The 24334-nt window shown below is 42.5% G+C and overlaps 1 protein-coding gene across 2 annotated transcripts in view; it reads right to left on the bottom strand.

The window, feature by feature from the left end:
• Positions 1–5201: 5201 nt before the first annotated feature.
• The window catches only part of fndc3ba (fibronectin type III domain containing 3Ba), a 99038-nt gene continuing 79905 nt past the window's right edge, over positions 5202–24334 (bottom strand). For both annotated transcript variants that reach the window (XM_061083261.1, XM_061083262.1), the window contains exons 23-27: positions 22036–22316; positions 18977–19195; positions 11640–11806; positions 9963–10090; positions 5202–7477 (exon numbers count right to left, since the gene is read on the bottom strand). In XM_061083261.1, coding sequence (XP_060939244.1) covers positions 7166–7477; positions 9963–10090; positions 11640–11806; positions 18977–19195; positions 22036–22316 — 1107 coding nt within the window. In that variant the 3' untranslated portion in view covers positions 5202–7165. The remainder of the gene's footprint in view (positions 7478–9962; positions 10091–11639; positions 11807–18976; positions 19196–22035; positions 22317–24334) is intronic.

Below are 24334 nucleotides of genomic sequence, written 5' to 3'. Positions count from 1 at the left end.
CAGTGCCCTGTACCTTGGAAACTCAAGTCCATGCCATGTTGATGCTGCCAAAGAGGGTCAATGTAATTAGTGGACAGTCTTTAAAGTGAAAATAATTACTTTTCTATCAAAATAAGACACAGCAAACTGTTCAACTGTTGGTGATTCTGAGACATTTTACAGGATGCAAACATTTCCACGATGTCTCATCTCTAATTTCTGTGATTATCATTCGTTCTGGTTGACAGATAAACAGGATTCGAGCTACAGGCCTCTGGAGGCGCCTGTGAGAAGCTTTCACAAACAGTGCGATGCATTTAAACAGCTTCAGTCTGGTACTTCAGTCAAAGAGAGCTACTTGGTAAAACCGTAAACATCGACATCTGTGGCCCTGAGGGCTTCAGCTTCCTGAGCCTCGTGAACTGTGCCCCATTGAATCGCTGCTGATTTGGTAATATACTCGTGTGTCAGCCGTCTCAGGTGAACTGACGTGAGTGATGTGGATCCACAGAGAACCTGCAGGGCCTCATCTGCTTTCAACATCTGCAGAGATCCAATCATATAAGAGATGTTAGCAGATTTGTCATTTTCTCTGAAGGTTTACTTCAACCTGGAGCATCGGCTGCATTGTGAACATGAACTGTTCAGTGGGAGCAGACCGTGACGTCTCTATAGTTGAACCAAACACGCACAAGGTTTATTATATTCTATTTGTCTCGTATAGCTTATTGCTCATAAAGGAGGTGGTAAACCTGCTTGAGTGCCCACTGGAGAGCGTTTTCATTGGTTCCGATGTGAATTGAAATCAAATATTGTTAATGTGCCAAGATGTCACCACAAGGTCCCACAAGAACATTTTTAAAAGGGTCTATAAATATGTGTTATCTGATGCAACGGAGAGGGAAACGTATTCAAGTGATTCAGTTTTGTAGTTTGTGTATCGTGCACCCTTTGGGACAAAGAGGACCTGTGATGTTATGTTTGCTCCAACATGTAAATAGATGCTTTGTAATGCTTTGCACTCGATGCTGCACACTGGGACGTCCGAATCACCGCAGCAGCCTCCACCTCTCTGCAGTTCAAAGCATGGCCACCAGGCTCCGAGGAATGTATCTCTGTTAATCTTTGCCTCCGACTGTATGATGATGTCACCACTTACTATTTATGAATCCGCTGGCTATGTACTGATCAAAGATGGATATTTTCTCTATTTTGAAAATGTCTGTAAATATCTGCTGTTGGGTAATGTGCCTGTTTAAGTCTTGTACGATTAAAAAAAGGGAAAAAGTCCGTTCCTCTTTGCTTCAGTGTGGTGTGAATGGATCATGCTCACGTAGGATTCTGCAGAACTGCTTTGCAAATGGAGAACAAGATGTTGTGTAGTATTTCAACGATAGGGCGATGCCACGAAGAGAGAAACTCCTCAGCTGAATGGCAAGGACAGAAACCACTCTTCTCTCTTTCAGGGCTGTCTGGCGGATTGTCTAGCAAGTTTAATGTTTATCTTTTAGTTTTTAAAGACTACTGACCAGACGGGGGCACCTCCAGGGCCAATCAGATTTTCCCCTGGATACACCGCCCTGAGAATAACTGAAATAGTCTCATCCTGTATTTTTCTTGTTTTATTACTACACCACATTAACAAAACCAAGGGCACGCTCCATAAAACGATCAAGGTTAAATGCAAAATGACAAAAGACTAATATTTCCCAGTGGTCCTGAAGGTGAGGTGAGTTAATAGAGTGCTGCAGCCGTCTCTCTCTCTCCCCAGTTGCCCACCGAGACTGTAGAAGATAATAATGTGTGTGATTCTGTTACTCAGATATCAGGCTCAACATTATCAAGGCGACTGGAGTCAATCTGGCAATGACACACCTTCACACAAACACACACAGAGGAGCTTACATAGACACACATGCACTCACTCATATCATTGAACCCTCGATGAGTCACTGAGACATTTTAAACATCATCACCTCGATGAAGTAGATCTGTTTTATTCAGACTATGAATCAGGATTTGAACCCTTACATGAACTCTGATAAGTATTGAGCTATGTTTACAGCAGTACATGACGTTCCTCTTTATTAAATCTGGAAGACAAAAATCAATACCGCTACACGACAATAAAGGTCAGGAAATCAGTTTGTGCATCGACATTGGGAGTGAGGTCCCCGGCTCCATGCATCTGTCCATCCAGCTGTTCAGGGAACCGTGTCACTGAACTACATGCATCGGTGGAGGAGGTACTCAAACGTCAAAGTAATGTAAATAAATAAAAATGATGTGAATTAAAATTAAAAGTAGCATATTAACATTTCTCCTTAAGTAAAGGTAGTGAAGTACTTGCTTTTAAATATCTTAGAGTACAAATAAAAGTTGCCTATTCCCTGATTACCGGTCAACTACGTCATTATGGCTGATTCAAAGTTTTAAAAATAATATATGTAGTACAATAGAAACTATATATTGATTTGCCGATATTTATGGTGGAAAACAAGTGAGAAGTACCCGAAAATAAATCTACTCTAGTAAAATGCAGATTCATGAAAAATGTACTTAGCTGCAGTAACTAGGTAAATGTACTTAGTTACATTGTGACTAAATGTAGAACAGTGTATTTGAACTTTAGGTAAAGACACACACAATAAAACAAACAGTTTCAATCAAAGTCAGAAAAAATTAAAACATTTATTGGGCATAAATATATTATATATACGCTACCGATACAGTTACGTCTTACATACATAGGGTAGTATTTGCAAAAATCTATACATTAAAATTGATATGGCAGTTTTTTTTATATAATGCATATGAAATTGTCTAACATTTACAATACAAGAAGAAATGCATGAATTTCTTTTTTTTTATTCAATTCGTAGACCATGACAACATTGGAATGTTTGCTTTTTAAATCGTGAGGTAAAAATATGTTTCTTTTGTCTCGCTTAAAAAATAGTTAAATACCTGTGAATCTCTGTGTGTTTGTCAAATCGCCAAATCTCTCAGTCAAAATCTCTACTTACTGTAAAACGTACAAAACATTAAAAAAAAGAAAAAATAATAAAAACTGATCAGAAGGCACAGATGTGGGTGTGGGGGGGAGGGGAGGGGGAGTTGCTGGGCAAACAAAAAATTGTAAAAAATAAAAGTCTCTCATTCTTGTCATAACCCGACAAATGTGCAGGACCTGCGTGATGGTTTGGGGGAGGGTGTTAGGGGCTTGGGGCTTGGGGTGGGGGGGGGCGGGCGGGGGGGTTTGTCTATAAAATCACCAGCATTTGAAAAATCGAAAACAAAAACAACAAAGCACGTAAAAAAAGGGGGAAGTACCTTGCCCGCAAACACGCAGTCTGTCAGGCAACGCTGCGCTAACCTCAGACTCTACAATGCTAACGTAGCTGGGCCTCGGTTTGGCCAAACGCGAGGCTAACCGCCGCTCTACCACTGGGGCGCCAAGGCTTGAACATGGTGGGGGGGGCAACATAACGTCTCGGGTTTTAAGGACAGGACACCTCACACGGCGCCCGTAGGCTACAATGCGACGGGGGCCGCAGGGAGACACGTCTGGGGACAAAACAAAATGGCGCCGCACTCCCCGTGAACTGCACTTCCTCTGACGTGGCAGGAAGCAGGAAGTGGGGCGCCGTTGGGAGAAGCACAGAGGTGTGCTCCAGTAATGCCATAATGTCACAGTGACGCCCAATGACAGGACAATGCCAATGAATGCAACAGGCGGCGTTGGCAGTAGTGTTTGGAAGCGAGCGGAGGGCCGCGTGTCCCCCCCCCCTTTCTCCCCCCCCGCTCTCATTAACCTCATCAGGACTAATGCTCGGCATAAAAAAAGTGCTTCAACTCTGTTAGTCATAATGTATTTACCATCTCGTTCTATAGCTCTATAGATATCTCTGTAAATCATCTCTTAGCAAAATACTGGATACAAAATACTCACTACTGCTATACCAGCACTAGTCTGAACAAGGAATCGTCAATATCGTTATCGTTTAGCCTGAAATCATCGATTGATTGTTTTTGCCTTTTTTTTTTTCTTCTTTTTTCTTCGCATTTGAACTTTCAGTGTGAAATCAGGTTGTGTTAAAAACTCTCCTCCAAAAGGGGCTACACATTTCAAAATGGCACATTTTGCTTTACAAAACAAAACAATGAAAGATAATATGAAAAGAAGCATAATCACAGATCACGTTAATGTTTTTTTTTGTTTGTTTTTTTTTCCTTTCGAGAGAATAATAGTCACAATAATAATAATAATGCTGTGTCGTCGCAGAAGAACATCACAGGAACCCTTTAGACGACTGCAAATGCGACATCTAGTGGACACGAGAAGCCTGCACTTTGGCAATACAACTGTAGAAGGATATCAGAAGCTTCATTATAACACTAAAACATAAAAATGAAAAAAGCCAAAGGCAGCCACGTTTATCCCAATACCGATGACTTTAAAGTGACCCTAAGGCCCGGCTTTGCTACATGTCTGTCTAAGCATTACAAGGACTGCTCGGCTGGGTGCGGCCGGAGCAGGAGATGAAACGAAACATGAAAAAAAAATTACATTTGGTTACATGTTTGAAACGGCAACGATAACTGCAATGCATGGACTGATGAGCTACAGGTTCCCAACAGCTGTAAGAGAAATACTTAAAGGGTTACTGAGATAAGGAATGCTGGCCTTAATCATACAATCTAAAGTACATCCATTACAAAAGAAAAAAAAAATGAAAAATTGAAAAAAAAGACATGCTACAAGAAAAAAAAAAAAAAATTAGTATATAACTACACTTGTCTCTTAATCTTTAAACAATAAATAAATGAAGATTGCACTGTAATTGGCATGTAAAGTACTGTATGCAAATATATAGTATAAATAAAGACCTAGAAAAGAACTCTACCTTAACTTTCCCATCAACTTTGGCAAAGGTATTTTTTTTTGAGCTAGTAAACCACTTTGCTTACTGACATACAGGAGCAAGGCACAGCATAGACAGAGGACAAGATACAGCATCAGAAAAGAGAGAGAGAGAGAAAGAGAGAGAGAGAGAGAGAGCGGTAGGAAGACGGCGGCGGCGGCGGCGGCGAGGGACGACGACGACGACGGGATGAGATCCCACCTCTGTCAGGCCTTTTCCCTGAGGTACGTTACAGGCGGCCAATCAGAGCTCGCCATCCCCCCCTCCACCTCCCCCTTTGCCCACCCGATTCCTCCACCTCCTCCCCCCCCACAGACGCACCTGACGAAAGTGGACGCGTTAACCATGCGGGTCAGGCTGACTTCTTTGGATCATGTGTGTGTATTGGGCTGTACCTTGGCTTTGTTTGTTTTTCCGAGTTGGGGTATTAAAAAAAATTCGGGAGGGAGAAGGGGGGGGGGGGGGGGTTACGTGTGTCAGAATGCCCTGTGTTGTTGAGTTGTGTTCCGTCAAAGGCTTGTTTGGTTAGTGAGCATTAGTTTCAACTCCCCAGAGAACATGTGCATCCGAGGAGGAGACCACAGACGTGCTACTGCTCTGATTACATATCAATAAAGCACCATTTAAAAGAGAGAGCGGAGGGAGAGAAGAGAAGGAGGGAGAGAGAGAGAGTCGTGCATGGGTAGAGAGAGCGAGCGAGCGAGCGAGATGGAGGCGGATGGAGAGCAAGGTAAAAGAGGTAATTACTAATAATCGTGTGTGCGGGAGATGAGAGAAAACGAGGAGCAGAGTCTTCGGAGGAATCGATTCACAGACGAGCCGACGGGAGAAGCTCCGGCTTCAGCTCGGGCTCGCAGCTGGAGAGATCTCAGGAGGGTAAAGCTCAAGCTAACTCCTAATGGCTCTCCTGGTTAACAGACACACACACACAGCTCGGAGAAAGGCGGCTAGCTGGCAGGCTGTTAGCACCTCCGGGTCAGTGGCGCCACGGGCACATCGCTACTAAAGCTACGGATACATAGGCTGGAGAAATGGTGTTTTTGAGATGGTAGGACTGAGGGAGGGGCCTTTTCGCCTGGCCAGCCCCCTTTTTCCTGCAAAAGTTGCAGCCGGCCGCGAAACCAGACGGGCCCTGCGGCTTCCTCGACGCCAAAGCCAGTTTACGCCCCAACAATTGAATACCTCCAAGGGTTCACGCGCTGATCCGAGGCCAGCGTTTAAGGGCTCCTTCAAACAGTCGCACGAGCTACTGAACTGACCTCAGAGCTGCTGGCGTGAGCACCTACAGTAAAACTCCTCCGCTTCTTTTCACGCCGTACTTCAGACCTTACATTGCCATCACTTTATATTACATCACTTCTATAGCATCATAGATATTTGTTATAATATATATATATTGTGTGTACATATATTAGATTACTGGTTTTCCATTCTTTCTTAGATATAATAAAATCACAGGATAGCAGCATCTTACACCACACATGGATTGCATCACTTTGGTAGCTGAATGAATGAGTGATTGAACGTTGAAAGCTGAGCGGATTAAGTGATTGCCTTCGTAGGAGATTAAAAAAAACAAAACGTGTAATGTCATTGTCGTTGCATGAGTGTAATTGCACACGTGTGCGTGTATATGTACGCAAGTCCGTCAGATCACATGACTGGGCCGACAGCCTGTAGAGTAACAAACTGGATAATAACGGCTAAAGCTTTGAAGGCCTACATTGGAATATGGCTGAATGAATAAAGACTGCAGCAAAAAACAAAAAAATTGAACATCGAAAAAAACAAAACAAAGAAACAAACCTATTGTAAGGCAATGACCGTCAAGAAATATACACGTTCTCTAATCGAATATGTTTTTAAAAAGATACAAAGTAAAAACATGCAAGTCGGTCTGAGGAGCAGCTGCTCTGCTCACAGCTATCTTAAGGCTTGATTATCAGTTCTCTTTTTCCCACCGAGGTTCGGCTGAGACGAGGTTTCTCTCGGCAGAAATCCTCCACGAGCGGAACAGACGATGACACAGAGACAACAGAGACGTAGAGAGAAATGAGACCAAACCGAGCGAAGGCAGAAGACGACAGGAACGAGGTGAGGAAAAGCCTGAATCGATACTTTGACTAACAAAACAAAAACAAAACATACACAGAAGTTCATCTCAAGTGTTTTGATTTCATTCGGTTCTTTCATAGACGTTATACTTTTTAAAGTTTCTCTGTGATTTTGCTTTCTCTTTCTATCCTATAGTTAAAATTCCCTCACTTCATGAAGAAGTACTGCAGCAGGCAGGCGATGAGGATGGAGAAGCCGGCGAACACGCACACGATCAGCGCCGCGAAGCGCTCGTCGCTGGAGATCAGGCCCGCCCCTTTGCCCGTGTCCACGGGGCACAGCTCGCCGGACGCCGCCGACTCCTGGCGCCGCAGCGTGAACAGAGAGGAGGGGCTCAGGGGTCCGCACAGCTCCTGGCACGAGTCCTGGCAGCGGCGGCAGGCCCCCACGCGGAATCGATAGTCTGTGTTGCCCTGGAGACCAGAGATCTGGAACACGCCCTCTTCTCCTTTAAAAACCTGCGAGAGGAGAGAAAAAAAAAGAATGTTTCAGAGTTCTGCTCTCATTGTAACTGTTATTTTAAAAGTTTCCTGTTTCTTTTAACTTATCTTCTGCCTTCTTATAGTTCTCATTTATAGTTATAGTTATCATTTGAAATTCACTTCTATCCCAATTTTATCTAAACGCCCAATGCTTCATTGTGTGTGAGGTAACTGCAGCAATACATGATTCACGGATTCAAAAGATTCATTGTCATATGCAACAACATTTATATTTCACTGTGTCTCTACCTGGTGCCAACAATAAATATCTAAATATGAGAATATCAAATATTAAACAGCATGACGTAAAAAGAAAAAGGAATACAGAGATAAAAGGAGAATCTAGGTAATAAAAAAAGAAATGCACGTTGAAATCCACTCATCATCATCCATACATACACACTGAGTTAGGCAGAAATGACAGCGGTTAAAGGGAATGTGCATAAACAACAAACCCATCTTCTTTATTCTGACCTCAACTTCACACATGTAGAGTCAGAGAAGGTGAAAACAAACTCAGCGAGTGACAGAAGTTGATGAAGGGATTGTGTTTAGTTTCCCGGTGAAACGGCCTTTAACCCATTTTGTTCATTTCTTCTTCAAAACTCTGGGGACTGACTCAAATAACAACGATCACATTGTGACGCAATGACGAGCTCAAGGACAGAAAAATCCATTCTACCCACTTGACACCTTCCTTATTAGCAGCAAGAGACACTGGGATCGTTTTCACCTTGTGCAACTGTGCAACTGTCATTGTGAGAGAATGTAAATCTGGAGACACAGACTGTGGAGGTGGTTAAGAGTACTTTGGAAATCAGGCGTTATAAAAGATGCCCGTTTGTCTGCCTGCGCACGGATTTAGTCACAACAACAAATTTTCAAAATACATTCTACATGGTTGTGTGATTGACCTCGGAAGGAGGGCAGAGACGGAAGATTGTGTGGATTCATGAGTCGGATCGTCAACATGTTGATGGGGGTCATGTCTGCTGTGATCCCATTGAAACACAACCTCCATTTTGTTCTGTAACTGCCACAGAACAAGTGCAACCGAACAATGTTGTGGTTTCAACCTTGTTCAAGAGAAAAAAGGTGACGGATGTATTCCTATTCTTAGAGAGATAAATATGAAACTTAGTGTTTGACAGCTTGGGATTCATGCAACTAAGTTTTGAAGCTTTGCATTTTTCAATATAATCTCTGCAAACAGTGTTTTGTATTTTTTTGTTTTCCAAACTGCAGCATTCAAATTCAAATTTGTCTCTGTTCTCCAAGTGCGATTTGTTTCCCAGGTGCTGATATAAAAAAGTTCTTGAAACATTGAAACTTTGAGTTTTGACTTGGCAAACCTTTATTTTGAAACTTTGACGACCTGCACGACTATAACAGACGCCTTTTAGGCTATTCTGAGTTTAGTTAAGAGACAATTTCTTAAAGATTTGCCCACATTGGCAACCTTGGGAATCCCTAACTCTCCTAATAACGTATTGTTTGCTCTCCGCTGTTGCCCCCGATTCATTATCAAAAGGAATCGGCCTGTTTCTGATCAGGAGCAGAAACAAGGTCGTCCATTAGTCATTCTGTTTCTCAAAGGCACGGGGGGGGGGGGGGGGGGGGGACTGGAAGAGCACGTGCGCTTTAAAGAATCACGCATCGTTTTTTTTAAGCTTTAAGCATTCAGAATTTCCTCCTCACATTTTTCATGAATTCAATTAGCTGATTAAAAAGTCGACAGAGAAAATAAATGCGTGTATAAAAGCCTTCAATGGTCTCTACACTGTGACATTAAGAGAAGAGGACAAATCCACTGAGGGCAGCGGCATAGAAAACATCTGAAACACAACATCGCGGGTTTGCACTGACAGCTGATGTATGTACGCAATAAATACACACACACACACACACACACACACACAGACACACACAGTGCATTCAGCAGTTCTTCTTTGTAACCATTCAGCAATTCAATAACAGAGGTAAAAAATGGCCCTGAAGCCAAACGTCTTTCTGTCTCAGTTCTACAACTGCGCCCATCACTCCACCCGCCTGCCACCTGATCCCATACGTCTCTACACAATGAATTCAATAAGCACAGCCAAAAAACTTTTTACTGCGTTGTAATTCTCATTAAGATACAGTTCAATAAATACTGCTGGCGCGGCAGATTACCAAGGAAGGCCGTTTCTCTCGAGAGCCGGGAAACATAGTGCGTGTTTCATTCTTCAATAAGCAAATTTGTGTCCCCCCCCCCACCCATCACCACCACCACCGCAAATTACATTGTTCTGCTCACTGGGTAGATTCGAAAACATCCTCGTAGTAAACGTGCACGCTGGAATAAGAATGAAACTAATAATGGAAGTTGGGCTCTCAACAAAAACACTATCCTCAGACAACCTCTGAGTGTGTGTGTTTGTGTGTGTGTGTGTGTGTGTGTGTGTGTGTGTGTGATACTGACCTGTTTGTATTCGGACTCGCGGCCCACCAGCACCTGGAGCACGAAGCTCACTGGATCCCCTCTCATTGGTTGGATCGTCTCCCATGTGATCTCGCACACGTTGCCCTCTAGCTGGTGCACTCTGGGAGCTGTTGGCGTCAAAGCACGAAATTAGTAATTTCATCATCAAATTAATCTATTTTTTTTTTTTTGAGAATTGACAGCACGAAGAGATGCATTCGTCTTCACACTATAATTGCAAACCTATCTATACTGCATCTATACGTCCACAGCTGTTTACTAGCCACTTATTTTTCATCGAATGCTAACGTCCACCTCCCTGCTGGAGTCTGATTGGTAATTTCAGCGCTAATGGTTACAGTCCTGTTAATGGCTTTTAGCGTCGAGCTATTTAAACTGCGTCGGTCCAGCATCATCCTCCGGGATGTAAGCCACAACAAAAAGAAGACATTACATTAGTCATGCGGACAAATTTGTTTTTCAATAATGACAATTTTCTGCAAAGCAACAACATCCTTGGGGAGATAACGTTGTAAATAGCACAACAAAGATGGAGTGCATTAGCAGCTGTGCTACATGCAGCTTTACATTTGAGTGAACATTCAGCACCAGGGACCTGCTCACTGATTCCTCTCAACCTCTTCCACTCATCGCAGTTTTGATCCCAGTTGGCCATTAACCTTTTTATCGACGCACCAATGCTGAGCAGCACATTCACAGCTTTACAGTCATACCCATAATGCTCTGGGGTGTTTGTGGCTAAAACAGGTCGTCACCTCAATTCACAGCAAAGACCAAACACTGGAGGCTGTATTCAAAGCAACACGTTTCCTGTTGGCCTGTTAATGGATTTGGCTAATTTCAGGCCAATTTCAGGCCATTGTGCTGGATCTGGTGGCTCAACCTCTCTCAACGTTCAAATTCACATGTCTGGACTTTAATGCATCACTAGATTAAAAGGCAAAGCTAGTTTTAATGTTAAGAGCTGTTATACACTTGACCTGACTCTCACATTTCACCAAAAACAAACAACAAAAATCACATGATGCTTTTAAATTCACACTAAATTAATGAATAATATAACTTAGGTTAACCGCAGAACAAATGGGTGTTTCTCTCTCATTTAAAACTATAAAAAAAACAACTAATGAAACACATTTCTCACTCAATGCACTTATAAAACAATTTTTTTTGGGAATTGATAAGCAAGTAAGATTTAAGTTTGCCCACCTGCAACATGTAACCTCCATCCAGGTTCATTGCTGTTTGTCTGCCCTTCATCAAAATTGTGCAAAAATAGCAGAGATGGTTCTATTGAAACTTTGAAGGATGTGGTTTCTGGGCCAAGGAACAATTCAATTACTGCTGGAGTGGATTTTATATAAACGGCCATTCCAGGACAATTGCGGGATAAGACATTTTTTGTGAATTTCTCTTGAACCAAAGCAGATTTTTATAAAAAAAAATAGGCATATTTGGCAAATGTGTGCAGCCGTGTTCTAGTTTTTGTATTTTATGCTCCAGGTTGTGAAACTACAGCAACTTCTTGTTCACGTTTGCTTCTTTTGATCGGACAGAGCCACAACCGATTTGCACACTGCATAAGACTTAAATTGCTAAGATACTATTTCATTTCATCATCCAGCAGAAGCCAGACTTTGGCTGGGGGGAGTTTACCTTTGAGGGCAGGGGGCACAGACTTGGTGGTGCAGAAGGTGTGTGTGCCAGAGAACGGACCCTCCCCAGCGTCGCTGACGGCCTGTATTCTGAAGCTGTAGCTGCTGGACTCGATTAGCCGCTGGACCTTGTAGGTGTGGCTGGGGCCGCGGTAGATCGTCACAAACCTGGGACAGAAAAGATCACAAAGAGGGGAAGGTGAGACAATGAGTCACAAAACCAAGAGAGAGAGAGGGAGAGAGAGAGAGAGAAATCTGAGGAGGGCTGCATGAGAAAAGGGAGAGGCTGGACAGGAGGAAGTAAAGAAAGAGTGATGGTGCAGAGATAAGATCACAGGGAGACGTATTGGACAAACCTACGGTTGAGAACTTGGATAACAAAAGCAGTGAAAAATGAGGCGTCGATATCTGGTGTGAAAGAATCAGTAAAGTTTAGAACCATTTAGACGTAATCGATTATTAGATTGATGTGTTTGGCCTTAACGGAGACATGTGATGCCTGTTCAGTTTTTTCATTCTGCTTGTGGGTTTATCAGGATTTGTTGTGAATGTAGAAGTTCTGCAAAGTTAAAAAGCAGAAAGTTCGTAGGGAAGGGAGCTAATCTCCGGTACAGGAAACACTGAAGCTCGTCTGGTCGATATGTCTGCGACATAACGCACATCCTGCACGTCTCCTAACAAAGCCAGGTGAAGCTAGGCCAAAGTTTCCTACACGTGCGTGAAGCTGTTGACCAATCACACAGAGCATGCCAGCTGGCCAATCAGAGCAGACTGGGCTTTAACCAGAAGGAGGGAGCCTTAAAGAGACAGGAGCTAAAACCAAGGCTGAGAAGAGGAGCTGCAGCAATGAGCAGTTTGAGGAAAGTGATGTATTTTCTTAATATTTGAGGCTGGAAACCTTTTCAAGTAATAACAACAAAAGAAAATGATGAGTCTAAAACATGTCCTTCGAGTCTGAGTGACTCATCACATAAAGCATTACCAGCAGTAGCTTATTAATAGCTAGTGTTGGACATCACTGGCTTTAATGAGTGTTACTCAGAGCACTAGCTTGAGTATGAATAAAATGATTCATTTTTTATACATTGCAAAAAGTGTAAATATAATAATATTTTCTTGCTCAAATATGAGCTTATTTATGTCGTACACACCTGGTGTTAACATTCAGAGTTGGTCTGAGACACGAGTGTCCACAGTGTTCGAACAGTGTGAATGCAAATGCGTCCTGGGCCACATATGAAGGAACTCCTACTCTGTAGACTCGACACGATGAATTTAACTTGTTTTTCCTCTTCTCTCTGATTTGTATGTATCCACAGTCACATTATCAACACTGATCACTACATAAAGATCAATACTTTATTAATTGGTAAATATCTTTCTTCTCGGCTGAACGAGTTTCTTCCACTTGTGGATTCAGACTGGGTAAAAACAAATTTGGTCTTCGTGAACAAAAAAGAAGAACGTGTTAAATTTGAGCAGGGAGGTGGGATCTGATCATAAGTCATATTTTAAATGCCAGGGGTGAACGCACACATTCAGAGCAGTCCACTTGTGATCGCATCACAAAAACCATTTGTTAATATCAACGTATGCTTCGCGTATGTTACCCTGAGGTCTGATGGACTTTAAAACAAGTAGTGAGAAGTGAATGGAAGAGAGGATGGCTGCATCCTAAAAATAAATAAGCAAAAGAAGACAGTGCTGCTTTGTTAACCAACAGGATGAGAACTGACAGGCCTTGGTCACAAATCTGATGGAAACAAGCACCAGAGGAGTTTTGTGGCGAGATTGGTGGATGGATGGAAAGATAAGTTTGGAGTGAGTCAGCGATAAATGGGGATTTTAGCTGAGGACGTCATATTTATCTCCATTATCGGCTTTCAGCAAAAAAAAAAGGTGAAGGTCCCTGAGAGCGAGAGAGAGAGAAGAGAAGGCGAGCGGACAAGTGATGGAGGAGAAGAGGCAGCGAGGGAGCAAGCAAGTCAAAACGAGTTCTGCAGGAAGGCATGAAATAAGGGAGGAGGGAGAGAGGTAATTATAAGAGGGGAGACGATGATGGAGGATCTGCATTGAGAGGAAAGAGGAAGGAGAGATGACGGATGCCGTTGATTCGTAGAAGGTTTAAATTCTGGATGAGCTCTGATGCGTTTCTCTGGCTGATGTATGGCGCCATTAATCCTTCTCCTCACACCCAGACACCTCCCGTCTCCCCTTGTTTACCCTCTGTGGACTCTCAGCTAACGACTGCACACCCCCCGCCCCCCCAAAAAAAAGCCTTTCGCAAATTTTATAATTATGAAGCCAACGCGTGTGTCCGCTTTTCCATCGTTACGAGTCATGACCTCTTCTCGTTTGGCCGGAGCTGAGTGGCAGAGAATCAAAAACAATTAACGCTCGGCACAGTGCAGCGCAGACTGGAAACAACACACACATCAAAAAATCACCAGGCCACACTTAATGAGATGAACTGCGTCCTTGGGCTGAATCCAACCGGCCGAGCAATTAACCGCAACAAGGAGCAGAGGAGGACACGGGAGGTGAGACAAAGAGGCGTGATTTGTTCCAATTATTAACGCCCATTTCTAGAATGTAAATATTGGAATTTTTCTTTACAGATATCAAGAAATAGAAATGTATTTATTATGTCAGATTGGCCTTATTTTGCTGCCGTGAAGGAGATACAGACATCTTGCTCTAACTCCACCAGCACTCGTTTTTAAACAGAGTGCCGCGATCGTTCAACTCAGGCTGAATAGATAAAACCCTTCAAGTTGGCATAACGATATCCAGCATCTTTGCACACAGAAACAAAATGCAAAATCTAAAATAAAAAGGTCACGATTAACTTTTTGTTTGTCGAGTCCAACTCAGTAAACATGATCTATTTAATTATTGCTTTACATCGATGTATCAAACATTAGAGTGGAGCTTAGGCGGCAATTTTCTGTCTGGACGTTCCCAAGCCTGAGAGAAAAGTCGGACCTGAAACCAACCCCCTAAAAAATAAAGTTGCCCAGCAGACGTGACTGAATTGGACCCAAACACGAATATAATTGTCATTGTTTTTCTCAAAAAACAACAAATCCAGGAACCAAAGGGACCAGACGAGTCCTGACAGTTGGAGTTCTGGTCCCTGCGGGGTCTGGTATCCACACTCTTTCATACGTGGCTCATTATTCACACGGTTTATAACAGACACAGAGAAACAACTTTTCTCAGTGGCTGACTAGGTGGGAAACGAGGGATGAAACCACAACAATAAGACAAAAGAGGGATATGTCTTTACTTTTAGCCTGAGGGATAAACAAATGGTCGGGCCTGACTGACAGATGGATGGAAAGTGTATCGATGGAGAATTAAAGAAGCAATTTTGGGTGGATGACATGATGGAGGGATTGAATTTAGGTTAGTCTGAAGGACAGAGGATGGGATGGAAGATGGATGTATGGGGGCTGTATGAATGAATAGTTCTTATGAGTGACGGCAACTGAGCTTTCCCCTCAGTGCATGTTCTTCCACCTGCATCTGTCTAAAAAAAATCCATTGTGTCACAAGGTTGAATCCTTTTTTCTTACATGTTGCCATGGCACCCTTACACTGCCATTACCCCTGCCAGAAGGCATTTTGAGTAAATACAAAGTGAGTCTCATTTCGCTTGAAAAATCAAACACACTCGGTCGGCTTTTAAAGGGCAACCGGGCAACGGGGGCGTGAGGGAAACCAGCGAAAATGTGAAAGCCGTGCGCGGGGGAAGTGGAACACCAGCAACAAGTCTGCATACAGGGAGATAGGATTGAAAGAGGGGTGGGAGGAGGAGAAGAATAAGAAAAAAACGAGGGATTTAATATTGTGAACCTGTGAAAACAGCTATTTATTTTTTTTATCAGCTAATGCACTAATAAAGAAGACACGGCAGAGCGGACAGGGGGAAAACAGAGAGGGGGGAGGGGGAGAGGAGGTGGGATGTTTATGAAATAGTGTGCACATGTCTGCAGAGGTTCTCTCGAGGTGAGGTCACCTTTCTGACATGAAATAGGACGAATAAATATGAACAACGTCAGTCGGGGACGTGCAGCAGAGTCAAAAACACAAACAGACATAAAAAGAAATCTATAAAAATGTATGTTTGCAGAAATAGCCACTGGCAACATTTCGTTTCATATCATTTAATATGATTAGCTGGTTGCCATGGCAATTTCACCACTAATAATAATTCCTGCTATAAGTGGAAGGAGAAAGAAGGGGAGCTTAGAGGGAGCAGTACTTTCTTTTGATAACACATGCACACACACACGCACACAGACACACACACACACACACACACACACAAACATACATTGATTTCCTGGAGACAAACTCTAGCCTTGAACATAGTTACTACTTACCTAACCCTTACCCTAACTTTAACCTTAATCTTAACCTGAACTTCACTTAAACTTAAAACACGTCTTCAGTTTCAAATTGTATTATTTACATATAGGGACGTCCTTTCTGTCCCCATAATGTGAGATAGATTTAGGACACACAAACGGACACACGGACACACACACACACACACCTGCACACAGAGTGAAGCAACAGCTGTGAATTCGCCTAAACGTCTTGTCAGAATCACCAGTGGCTGCGACTAATGAATCCTAAGTAAAGACAATTAGGCCGAAACAGTCCGGAGTTACACGTCGCCATCATGGAGCCATTCAGCCAATTACAGACCTGATGGATAGTTACCTCATGGAGCAAATGGGGGAGATGAAGAGGAGAGAGCGAAATACTGTGTGTGTGTGTGTGTGTGTGTGTGTGTGTGTGTGTGTGAGTGTGTGTGTGTATATTTGGGCTAAGTGGAGACGCTGCTATGTGTGTCTTTACTAAATTAACTGAATTTGTATCTGCATTTATCATCTTGTTTATCACCCCTCCTGCTCACAGCCTTCTAGTAACTGACCACATCAAATCCACGCTCACAATACAAACCCCCGAAAGTCATTAGCTTCCTTAAGTGAATTCTATGAAACCTTCACTGGTGATCCTAATGCAATGAAATTATGAAAACTCAATCAATTTAAATATTAGGTTAACTAAAAAAGTTGCAGTTTATGTTAAAAGATCAGATAATTCCTTATTATGACTCTTGACATACTTCCAAACTCCCCCCTTGTGGGATTTTATGAACATTTATGAACAGAGAGTTTGCAACATTTCACTTTTTAAATTAAAACAATTAAAATTGATCTCTCTACGTTTTCATTAATCGGCAAATTCTGCTGTATATAAAGTGAGGATAAATCAAACAGGGACAGGTTAATTCACTGAGTCCCACTTGAATAAAACGCGTATTAAAGTTTATTATCAGAGAGCAGGAAGAAAAAAGGAAAACCGGGCAAAATTAGAAATCTGTGAGAAATCAGCTTCTCCTGTGAAAAAGCACTTTAGTTCAGGATATCTATACGGGTATCTATATATCTGAGACATAATCGAAAAACTGATGTATACACTAATGTTTTGCTGAATATAGTGTCAAGCATTTAATGATTCTATAAAGAGCACGGTGTTGTTTATATGTGAATAAAATAAAGATATGAGACCGAAGCTGGACTGACTGTAAAAAATGAGAAATATTATCGTCTCTTTCATCTTGTACGACTCCAGAATGAGCCACACTATTTCTATAATCAGAATAAATAAACCCCCATCAATTTAAATCTATTGCAGGTAAAAAAATTAATTACACGATGATTCACAAAACACCATCAGCCCCAGGGTTGGTGAGAACAGACGTTAGCATGGACACAGATGCATCCAAATATAAACACTAATCACACTTCAAATTAAAACAGCAAATTAGACTCATCACTGTGAAAGCCATTTTCATTTAAACTAGTAGGGAGTGTGTTTGTGCCTACGTGCATGCGTATGTGATTGTATGAATGTGTGTGTGTGTTTTTGTGCTTTTGTGCTGCCGAGGCTAAATGATCCCAGCCTGCCACCAGCTGCTCTCTGGCCCATTCCAGGGGTGCCAAGGTACTTGATGCCAGCCAAGCCTTAATTCCCACAATGATACCCATCCAACCATAATGGCGGAGGGCGAGATAATGGGGAGGGAGTGCGACAAATCTGACAGGAAACATAAGGAGGTAAAAGTGGCTCAGTTTGTTCTGTTTTCCTGCCTCTTCGTTCGTCCCGTTCTCATCCCCACTGCTGTCTGTCTCTAACATTAACTAAAACAAATTCCCTCCTCATGCTCTTTCTACCAAAGTGTTTAACCTCCAGTCAGTTTTAGTCGGGGGTCATGTTCTGCTCCTTCTCCTCCTTATTCTTCTAATTCCGTCTCTACCTGCTTCTCTCTCTCCTGCTCGACCAGTCAGTTAAATGGAGGGTTAATTGTTGGAAGCTGCATCCCGGCTGGTTCTAGATGCCCTCAACGTGTCTAGTCCCTGGTACATCTGGTTACTGCGTCCACACACACTCACACACACACACACACACTTGTGTCTGATGTGTGTAGTATTGACCTTCTGGGTCTTGATTTGCTCTGTTGATTAGCTGTGGGTTAAGGAGAAGGTGGCCAAGAGGTTCAATAGCAAACCATTACGCAGGATTCATGGTTTCAATGTGGCTTCACAAGAGTCCAAGGTTCGAATCCACTTGTAAAGTGTGACGTCTCAAAAACTTTTTTTTGCAAGTGTATTTAATCTATTCCACAATCTGAGATCAACAACGACAGGAAGGGTCACAGCCCTGAGGTATCTTGAAAATACAAGAGCTTGGACCTGGAAATGGGAAACGCCAATCACCACTTAAACAAATCCCCACTACTCTGTGCAGAAGTATGAAGAGAGTTGAGTCCAAGTAAGAAAGAACATTTAGAATCAGGAAGATACCCTACCGAGTAAAGTGTGTGTGTACAATTGGAATGGGAAAGTACAGTGAAAGAGGAAATAAAGAGAAAAACAAATACAGTTTTGCACTGATTTCAATCAGCAAAGACGTCTGAGACTCTGAATTTCTTAATTCGTCTTGGATCTGTGATACATTGCCTACATGTGCAGTGTGAACCGTGGACTGTAACTACAGCCATTTCCAAGATTAGAATGTTCTGAGTGTAGGGTAGCCTATGATGTAATAGAGGGTCTGCAGGAGGGGCAGTGATAGAAGCTGTTAAAGTCATGAAACAGAGCATAAACATGAGGTTGTTGTTAACTTTCTTGAATGTAATTGTGAGTTTTGGGGATATTTGATATTTGATGTTTAATCTTTGACGTTTCCTCGTGGTCTGAAACAATAAACCACCTCCTCTCTCAGTCTACACCCCAACCATGCAAGCTGCGTGTTCTCCACCTGTGGTTCTTGTCCTCCATCTGCAGCATGTAGACCACGTCCTCGGCGAGCAGGGCGCGCGTGTGGCTGACGTTCTCGCCCCACTTCAGCTTCAGGCTCTGAGGGCCGGCCGCCGAGCACTCGAGCGGGGGCGGGGCCGGGGGGAGGGGCCGTGTCCTGGCCTGCAGGGTGGGACTCGCGGGACTGGAGCCGATGTCGTTCACCGCCTGGATCTGTACGCTGGGAAAACCACAGAGAGAAGGGGATCAGGATTTTGTTCGTAACAAAGACTAAATCTTATATTGATTATAAAAGGAAAGGTCTTTGGAAATGGGGATAAACACAAAATGGCTGCCGCTGCTTGTGCATCATTTTAGTAGGAATATGAGCAGGGATTATGTTCATGACCCAGAACTGGACTTTTTGTTCCGTGTTATTATCTGTGTGTTTACAGACCTATTTGTCTAATGGTGGGGTAACAGCAAAGAGGCTGATCCATTGCATTACGATTCTATTTACTCGCCGGGGATCGGACTTCAATATGTCAGAGCAGTTGACCCAGCTTTTCTCTGAATATATATTTATATATACATAACAAAGCATGAAAAACATCACGTATATAATTTACTGTTTCGAAAGAACATTTGTCCGATGACACGTGTGTGCTGCCAATTGAAAAGCACTGACAGTATTCTTTCCACCCTGCTGCCTTTCTCATTGATATCTGTCTAACTTCCACACCTATTTTCCGTCAATGTCTGATTAGCATCCATATCGGAGAGAGGCGCTCGGCTCGAGAGGAACAACCATCTGACATTTGATTGCTGATTCTGTGTAACTGCAACCTTTCGTTGTAATCCATTCGTCCGGGTGAAGACGGAGGAGAAAGGGCAATGTATGTCCATCTATCATCCATCCATCCCTCTGCAATTATGCACCTGGTAATTAGACTGTATGTGAGCAGAGATTGAAAAGGAAGGGACTGAAAGGTAAAGAATCTCAGCTTTTGATGAAAATGATGAGGGATTATTTTTAGCCACTAAGACTTTTACTTAATAAGGTTCCAAACAGATGCTTGATAACATTTCTTGTGATATATTAAAGTAAATCAAAATAAAGATGAATGTTTTCTGAACAAAAAGCTGATGCGTCAGGGGTAAAAACCTTTATCTGAAATACAAGGAAATCTCTGCTGCTCAGTTTTTTCACTAAAATCATTCATTACAAGCTGAGGAGGACTACAATTTAAAACTCAATAAAAACATGTGATGCATTTGTAAGAAAAATAATAATAATCGAATTCATTATTTAATTTCTATTAATTAAACTTTTATGTTTTTAAACGTTTAAGTTACTTTTATTCTCTTGGACATACAACTGTTGTGTTGCAAGGTCACATGTGACCTCGGAACAGGGATATTTTCATCCTGCTCCGCTCCCGACAGAGCAAACAACATTTGCTTTGGTCCTTCACAAAACCATACACACAGATAAAATGAGAATAATATTATTTGAAGTACCCCACTGCTGTAAATAACAACCTGCATTACCGTCACTGCCAAACACACAGAAACTCCCACTGACGAGCACACGTGCACACAAACACACACAGTGTTCTGCCTCAGTCGCGGCTCGATTATGCAAGAGGAGAGCAAAGTGACATTGGACAAAAACAACCTGAGAATGACAACAATGGCTTGTGATCACTCTGCCTCTTCGCGCGGCCCCCTACCGTGGAAACCCTGTCTTTTTCCGTTGCGTTCAAAGAACTCACTACACAATCACATGCATGTGCACAATCACAAAAACACAAACACACAATCACTGGATTGTTGACAGGGACAAGACAGCAGAAGCCAGCGCTAAATGTTACCAACTAGTTGTTTACTGCTGCTTCCGTTAGCAGTCACTGCTCAGGCAAACATCACAGAAGCTAGTTACTACTACTACCAATAAACAGGTAGAGATATACATATATGATGTATGTTTATACAGTATATATGTTTATACTATATATACAGTATATGCTCTATTCTTATAGATGCAGACACAAATGATGGAGTTGTTGTAATGATAATATTGGCATGTACATACACACCTGGCGATATGTATACAAACATACATATACACACATACATTTATATAAACACACACACACACACACACAGATATAATCACACACGTGTAACGCATACAAACACATATATACTTATGTTATTTTCACCCTTGAAAAAACAGAAATACTACAATATATAAGTATAAGTGAGATGGTGGCTTTGCGACTATTTCTCTATGTCAGGGGTTTTCAACTGGTTTTGTCCCAGGGCCCACCATTCTGACTAGAAAGTAATCCGCCGCCCACTGATGTGCCTACGCGAACGCGTGCCTGCGTGCGTGCCTGTGGATAGCAGGAAGTTTTAACATTTGGTTTTCCATGTTGGTTTTATTTAAAAAACCTTAAACAAATCTAGATATATCTACTTAAAAACCTCAAACAAATCCTGAAAAATCTGTGAAAAAACAACTAAAACGGTTGATTTTCAGTGCTTAAGAATTCAAAACAAAATTAAAATGCAGTTTGTAGTTGTACTGCATCTCAGAACCATATGTACATCAATATATAACGTTCATGACGCAAATGTACAGACATGTAGCTGACATGTTGAGAGAACGTTAAAGTAGCGTTGATCAATAACAATCAACATAAACTGGGGTTACAACTGAAGAGGGAAGATGACAAAGTAATGCAGAATATGTCACAAATGATAATCATACAATATCACACAAACAATTGAGGCCTACTTAAGATTAACCTCATAATCAGCAGCACCTTCATATTATTTTAGACATATTTTTCTTATTTTAGATATTTTTCTCGATATTCAAGAGTAATCTGGAAATGTGTTAAAATATCAAAGCGAATTTTGCGAACCCCCTGCAATGCCATCGCGGACCACCAGAGGGCCGCGGACCCCAGGTTGAAAACCCCTGCTCTATGTCATCAGATTTTAAGGGACATCCAATCAAGTATTTCCCCTCAGCCTCAGGATTAGTGACCATCATCAAAGTTTTTTCCGTACCTGTATTCGGTGTCCGGCTGCAGGCCTGTGACCATGTGACTCGTCCCGGTCTCCACGGCGACGGTCTGCTCGTCCACGGTGATGACGTAGGAGGTGATGTCCGCCCCGTTACTGTTCGGCTCCTCCCACTTCAGGAGGAGGCAGGTAGAGGGTGAGTGTCCCGACTCAGAGGAGGTGGGGAGCTCCAGGAGGATGAGGGGCGAGATCTGGTCGGGGGTGGTCGCTGGGGTCCTGAAACTCACCTGCTCGCTGTAAAGGCCGGCGCCCGCCTGATTCACCGCCTGAACGGGGGGGGCAAAACAGAACATACAGAGATTGTGAGATGGCGGGTGAAGATAAGGGGAAGGGATGATTGACAGGTGGACAGAGAGGAGGTGAAGAGAGGGATGTAAAAAGGAGGACGAGTAAATAAACAGACTCAACAGAGAGCAAGAGGAGAGAAGATGAAAACAAGAAATCCCGCAGAGGGAGATTAACTCAAATTAGTTGTGAATGAACATAAGTCAATTTATTTTGCTGTGTGACACATTTATATTCACCTGAAGCCTCTTTTCTTAAATGCTCCTCAATCGTTTTTGATTTGCAATATCCTTCGTTATTGCCTCACACAAACCAGGACAAAATACATCTACTGTTTTTTCTTTATTCCGAAAGCCTGAACTCAAATAAAGAAATAAAACGAAAACTTAAATGGTTTTATTTTAATCTGAATGCAAAACGAGCCGTCGAGCACGACCAGAAATCTTTCCTGAAGGTGATGGATTTATTCTAATTTAAATAACTCAATAAATGCAACACTTCCGAGAACACAGGGAGCACGCATTTGAAAGTTTAAAAATGTGCCACGGCCACTTTCCAATGACACAACAACAATATTAACTTGAGTCCACATCACGGAGCCGAGGAATAATTCCACCGTGAGCACTTACAGAGAAGTCTCGACTTCCTTCTTTGTCTTGGCAACAAACAGTGGACATACCCCGAGGGTCAGGGACGAGGACATTCATTTTCAAGTAGTATTTCTGATTCATCCTCAGCTGTCGAATATATATTTTAGCCAAAAAACACAAAGCTTTCAGATTGACCTCGACTGTGCTGTGATGTCCGGCTACTTCAAGTGTGACCGTCGACCTGTCACATATGGAACAATAATGATGCATCACCTGCAGCTACAGAACCCGAGAGGTCAAATACAGTTTCGGCAAAAACCAGAGCATCTTGTTAGAGAAAATCGGACATTCTTGTCGTATTCTTACACACACGTACACACATGTAAACACACACACGAGCACACACACGTGCACACACACGTGCACACTGCTGCATCAATGCACATAAGGACAAGTAGATGTATTATGTTCACATACCCACAAAATCAAATAACTGATTAGGACAGTGGGACGACCTTGACCTGTTCTTAGACCTAAATAAATGAACCCATAAAGGGGAAGAGCCATAAAACATACATTTATTGGACGTGTGTGTGTGTGTGTGTGTGTGTGTGTGTGTGTGTGTGTGTGTGTGTCTGTGTGTGTGTGTGTGTGTGTGTGTGTGTGTGTGTGTGTAGATATTGGTGCATGAGCTTAAGAGTCAGGGCACTGGACAAAATCAATTATTATAAGTCTCTTGTCTCTGTCCATCTGTGTGTGTTTCTAACTTGTGATGTTTCCCTTGACTGATATTTGTATGGAATTGTTGTTGTGTTTTCCCTCCACCAAGGTTGTTATGTGTTCACCCCCGTGCGGTTTGTGCAGTGGTTGATTTGATCATTTTCAACCAGGATTACGCAAAAACCACCCAACTGATTTCCACGAAATTCAACAAACCTATCTGGACAAAAGGGGGCAGATCCAGGGATCGTTAACATTGTGAAATAGGATGTTTTTTTTGTATGTGCGAAAGCAAATGTCCAGGTCAGAGGCTGCGGATGGTCGGGTTGGACTGAAACTCCAGATTGTGACTGAATGAGCCGATGTGAGAACCCAGCAGGGAAAAGGCTGGATGGGCTCGTGGCGATGTTTCTAAAGCTCGACCCGAAAAAACGAAATGAATACAAAATATCTCAGGATGAAAAAGAGACAAAGGCGAAGATGCCAACTGTGTCGATGTTTGCTGTTAACACAACCCTACAGCAGAATCAATACAACATGTCCTGCCTCCTGCTGTGCCCTCCCTCTCGTCTGACCGCTCCAGAGATTCTCCTGTAGTTGTGAACATGTTTGACTGCTGCGTTGTTCATATGTCATGAAGGAAAACTCCAGAAAATGTCCGGAACCAATTTTCTAGACATTTACTCACG

Source organism: Limanda limanda, chromosome 12, assembly GCF_963576545.1.
Source record: "Limanda limanda chromosome 12, fLimLim1.1, whole genome shotgun sequence".
Taxonomy (NCBI): domain Eukaryota; kingdom Metazoa; phylum Chordata; class Actinopteri; order Pleuronectiformes; family Pleuronectidae; genus Limanda; species Limanda limanda.
Note: the sequence above shows the minus strand (reverse complement) of the source record. Positions and strands in the feature narration are given on the sequence as shown.